Source organism: Sinocyclocheilus grahami, unplaced genomic scaffold (genome assembly GCF_001515645.1).
Source record: "Sinocyclocheilus grahami isolate Dianchi unplaced genomic scaffold, SAMN03320097.WGS_v1.1 scaffold358.1, whole genome shotgun sequence".
Classification (NCBI taxonomy): Eukaryota; Metazoa; Chordata; class Actinopteri; order Cypriniformes; family Cyprinidae; genus Sinocyclocheilus; species Sinocyclocheilus grahami.
Window position 1 is genome coordinate 2,131,187 of NW_015505537.1, and position 5,655 is coordinate 2,136,841.

Consider the following 5,655-nt stretch of genomic DNA (forward strand, 5'->3'; position numbering starts at 1 on the left):
AGAGCCACTCTTGACAGTCGTGGTAGCACGTTTTCGTGTTGTTTCCACCAGTGCGGCAAATCTTTGTCATCCCCATAATAAATGATGGATATCTAAAATATAAACATAAGGAGGAACCAAGCCTGATGCATGGCCCGTGTCTGAGCTATGATGTGAAAATTGTCCCGCAGCCATACATAAGTTGGGGCCGTTAGGCTCGGGCTGAAATGCAGGGCTCTAAAGCGCAGCTTGTTGCATTTAAGCAGCAAAAATACACACAAAATGACACCAAAATGGCCATCCTGGCCACACAGTTAAATAAATGATAATATTCAGTGATGTGAAATGTGGAGTAAGGTCTGGCGCAGTTGCAGCTTGTACTTATTACTAAAACAAGAAAGCAAACGAGTAGCATTAATAGTCATTCATTTTAGTTAACATATGCTATGATAATTTGAACAGATTTTTATTCTTATTGTAAAATAATGGAACATTTAGGTCATGAATATTGTCTCAAAAGTCATGGAAATGTATTGGTAAAAATGTGTACGAACCCTGAAGGTCATATTATGAACAATAGAATTCCAACCAAGCAAGGAGAAACATGCATGTGACAGATTTATACTCTTACAGATAATTGTTCCATGATCCATATTCCTGGATACACATACCCAGTGAAAGAGTACTTACTGGAGGATGTGGTGGAATTGCTTAAGTGAGCTCGTTTACAGTTTTATGGAATATTTCATAAGTGTCATTCTAAAATGTGGGTCAGTAAGAAATTATGAGAAAGTAATACATTTATGCAGCAAGGATGCATTCAATTGACAAAGATTTCTGTTTCTATTTAAATGTTTTATTCATCAAAGAATCCTTAAAAAGATCAGTTACCATAAAAATATAAAGCAGCACAACTTCTTCAGTTGTAATAATAATAATAATAATAAGTTTTTCTAGAGCACCAAATCAGCATAATAGAATGATTTCTGAAAGATCATCTGACACTGATATAATGGCTGCTGAAAATTCATCTAATTAATCACAGGAATCCTTTAAACCAAGAAATGCATCCTTGGTGAACATAAGAGACTTCTTTGAAAAACATTCAGAAATCTTTCTTTCCCCAAACCTTTAAATGATAGTGTGTTTTATATCAAATTCACTGCACTGCTGGTTCCAGCTAAAACCAATTTAAGATATCAGCTTTTACATGGTTCAAGCTGATCCAAGGTGTTTACATGCAAATTAAAAAATGATTTAAAAAACGCAATGAAAATAAAATTCAGTATTTATTAAGCAGCTCTTTTCCATACAGTTTATCATTTTGTACTGTCTATGTCTGTTTGGATTGACATTTTTGGGTGAACTATTCCTTTAGGTTGGAATGACTTGGTGTTATCTCCATTTTATATTTTCCCATCATGTTGTAGCTCAGTGACTGCAGTAGATGCTCTACAGTGAGCTTGACTGACTGAACTTAGGAGTAGGAGTATCTAATTGGAGTATCTAACTTTGGTTGCTAGGTTAGAGCTACAACATCAGGACCGCATACCTCACTATAGGAGAGGATTTATGCACGTCCAGAATGTACGGCCAGAGAAAGAACAGAAGGAGGCTGAATACTGCGAGAGCTGGCCCTGCTTCGCCCGCACACTCAGAGACCGTCAGTCTTTTTTTGATAAACAATCTCATGGTGTTCTATACAGGCTGTACTAAATCTATTCCCATATTGAATGACAGCAACCACCATCTCATGCCTCGATGTGCAAGCACATTAAAATTAGAGTGTGTTCACACTTGTAGTTCAGTTCGTTTGGTCCGGACCAAAAAGGAAAATGATACATTTGTTCCTGGTCCGCTTAGCGTTCACATTGGCACTTTTGACAGCAAACCTAAAGACACCGAACCTAAAGGCATAGTGATACATTCACAACCTGATTGGTCAGCTTGAATGACGTATATATTGTGACGGAACGTACCGAACACCCCAAACAAACAGGTGCGTTAGACTTATAGCGGCGCTGCGGGTGTATGATATCAAAGCACCCATTAACCGATCGGTCTGCTCAGCGCTGCTTTAAGTCGAACACACCTACTGCCGTCTGCTGGACTAAGCACGCTCATTCTTGCGTGTACATATAATTTTATTTTCACCATTTGCAAACTCACAAGGAGCTCATAAAAGGCACTTTACCTCATCGTTGCTTCACGTTTGCCCTCTGCTCATTTTGTTTTGGTTACACCGTGTTATCAAATCATGTCGCATAGCGTCGCATCTTGTCATTACTTCCTGTTTTTGGTTCATTTAGAAATATTTGGTCCGTGTTGTGTTCATATTTCATTCCAACCGCACCAGAGTTAGTTTGGAAGCTCTCGGTCTGCTTGTTTGGTGCGCGCCAGGGTTCGGATGGCACCGTTCACACTTCAACAGAGCAATCACACCAGAGTTTGTTAATGTTAATCTAACCAAACATGACAAGTGTAAACACACCCTTAATTACCTTTTTGACGAATTACCCTATGGTAAGGCATTACATTTACAAACCTGCACGCCAGCCATTATAACAAATTTTTTTGTGCCTTTTAAAAATAAATCTATTGGTGGGGCTGCAGTTATATCCCGTTGTTGATGTTTGTCTTGGCGCTTATGAAGGTGAATTTTAAAAGCAAATATTTACCAGTGCTTGTTGAGTCACCATGATGTGATGTAGCGTGACTTCTCTGCTGTGTGATTGGCAGGTACTCAGACAGCACCACTGATGCGCTGGAGATGATGGATGATGATGACAAGATCCGGAGCTTATCATAGCATTGATCAGACACATCGTGATGAAAGAGGATTTGAGTGCTTTCCCAAGGCTTGGCTGTTTGTTTTTGTGTGTCCATGTGACTTGGACAGATGGTGAGTCTCCTGTAAAGCAGAAACATGTTGGCATGAAATGTGTGCTAATAGGTCTGCAGATGCAGATCCTCTCTCCTCTCCTCTCCTCTGAACTGATGTGAAATTAACTTCTCTTTATGTCTCTGGGATTGCTTCTGTCCACAGTCAGCTCTTTTATGTGGAAAAATATAGGCACGTGTGACATTCGATTGCAGTATATGTCAGAGAGGGTGAGATAAAAGCCACTTGATCTGACATTGGTAGGCGGCTCCGTTTTTAGGACAGAAATTACCCCTCAGATAACAGTGTGGGAATGTAATTTGTGCTTGTGGTGATTTAAGAACTGTTAGAAATTGTCTCTGAACTTGCCTAATGATACAAAATGAATTCAAAATGAATGTATCATTCTTTGATTAATAGAAAGTTTATTAAAACAGCATTTATTCAAAATAAAAATCGTTGTAACTTTATTTATGTTATTAGTGTAACTTTTGATCAATTTAATGTGTAGTTAGTTGCTGAATAAAAGTATTATTTTTTCCAAAAAATCTTAATGACCCCAAATTTTTAAACTTCTTAAAAAAAAAGTGCAATTATATAGACACATTGAAGTTGCTTTTTCTTTTCAGCATTGAACGATTCTAGTGTTTCTTCCTGGATGGGACAACATCAGCACCCTGAATGATATTCTCATGGCTGACCAGATGTTTAAGTCAGATAGATGTTTCAGTCTTTTAGTCACTTAGGCCCTGTTTGTAGTTTTACCTGTAAATAATTATGAAGATATATTTTTGTATCTCTACATTTCACCTGAGCATTTGAAGAAAAGATGCTAGAAAACTGTTGTCAAAATCAAAACGTGGATGGTGATAGGTGATGAGCATTAGTGAAAAGGCTAAAATACTGATGAAGATAATTCCAAACAAACTCTGTCATTTCGACGGAGTAAAAAAAAATTTAAATAAATTATATATGTATATACACACACACACACACACACACACATTACCAGTCAAAAGTTTGGGATCAGAACAATTTTTAATGTTTTTTTTTTTTAATGAGTTTCTTATGCTCATCAAGGCTGCATTTATTTGATCAAAAATACAGGAAAAAAATGTAATATTGTGAAATATTATTATGATGTAAAATAACATTTATCTATGTTAATATACATTAAAATCTCATTTATTCCTCTGATGCAAAGCTGAATTTTCAGCATCATTACTCCAGTCTTCAGTGTCACATGATCATTCAGAAATCATTCTAATATGCTGATTTATTATCAGTGCTGGAAACTGTTGTACTGCTTAATATTTTTTTTGGAACCTGTGATACTTTTTTTCAGGATTCTTAGATGAACAAAAAGTTAAAAAGAAGAGCATTTATTTAAAATGGAAATATTTTCTAACAATATAAACTACAGTCCAAAAGTTTGGGGTCAGTAAATTTTTATTCTTTCTTTTTTTGAAAGAAATTACAACTTTTATTCAGCAAGGATGTGTTAAATTTTTAAAGGGTTAGTTCACCCAAAAAATAAAATTCTGTCATTAATTACTCACCCTCGTGTTCTTCGAAACCCATAAGACCTTCGTTCATCTTCGGAACACAAATTAAGATATTTTTGATGAAATCTGAGGGCTCTCTGACCCTCCCATAGACAGCAAGGTAACTACCACGTTCAAGGTCCAGAAAAGTACCAAGATGATCGACAAAGTAGTCCGTGTGACATCAGTGGTTCAACTGTAAAGTTACGACGCTACGAGAATACTTTTTTGCGCAAAGAAAACAAAAAAAATGACTTTATTCCGCATTTTCATCTCTACTGCGTCACTTTGGATGCACGTTCACGACAGTATCATGACGCGACCGTGTGCCGGCGCTGACCCAGATCCGGCGTGATGACGTGATGAATGTAGTAGTTACCTTGCTGTCTATGGGAGGGTCAGAGAGCCCTCATATATTAATCAAAAATATCTCAAATTGTGTTCCGAAGATGAACGAAGGTCTTACAGGTTTACGAACAACACAAGGGTGAGTAATTAATGACAGAATTTTATTTTTTAACCCTTTAAGAAGTGATAGCAGATTTATATTGTTAGAAAATATTTATATTTTGAATAAATGCTGTGCTTTTTAACTTTTTATTCATCAAAGAATCCTGAAAAAAGTATCACAGTTTCCCAAAAAATTTTTGGCAGCACAACTGTTGGCAACATTGATAACTCTAATAATAATTCAGCATATTAGACTGATTTCTTAAGGATCATGTGACACTTTATTCTGGAGTAATGGCTGATGGAAATTCAGCTTTGCATCACAGAAATAAATTATATTTTAAAGTATATTAAAACAGAAACCATTTTATATTTGTGACGAGAGGGGCGGGGCCGAGAGCCGTGGGAACGGAGCGAGGCCGGTGGAGTAATTGCGAATGCGCGACACCTGCGCCACTCACCGGTCTCGAGTCCCACGGAGGAGCTCCGGAAGGATACAAAGGAGGAGTGACGACAGGGAAAGACGAGAGAGGACCAGGCCTGGAGTTTATTTTGTGTTTTGGTTTTGTTTGTGCGCGGCAGTCGTCCGCGAGGGGCTGTCGCGCTATTTTGTGTTTATTTTATTATTAAAGTTTGTTTAAATGTTCGCCGGTTCCTGCCTTCTTCCCGACTTATGAACTTTGTATCCTTCCGGAGCTCCTCCGTGGGACTCGAGACCGGTGAGTGGCGCAGGTGTCGCGCATTCGCAATTACTCCACCGGCCTCGCTCCGTTCCCACGGCTCTCGGCCCCGCCCCCCTCA

The 5,655-nt window shown here is 37.9% G+C and overlaps 1 protein-coding gene across 1 annotated transcript in view; it reads left to right on the forward strand.

Annotated features, from left to right (window-relative positions):
• Positions 1-5,655, forward strand: part of LOC107548927 (ATP-dependent RNA helicase DHX36-like) — a gene marked incomplete at its 3' end in the record, with an annotated part of 42,221 nt that overhangs the window by 33,625 nt on the left and 2,941 nt on the right. Inside the window, 5 exon segments of the mRNA XM_016229800.1 lie at positions 613-694; positions 1,503-1,646; positions 2,719-2,771; positions 2,774-2,827; positions 3,497-3,583. Coding sequence (XP_016085286.1) covers positions 613-694; positions 1,503-1,646; positions 2,719-2,771; positions 2,774-2,827; positions 3,497-3,583 — 420 coding nt within the window.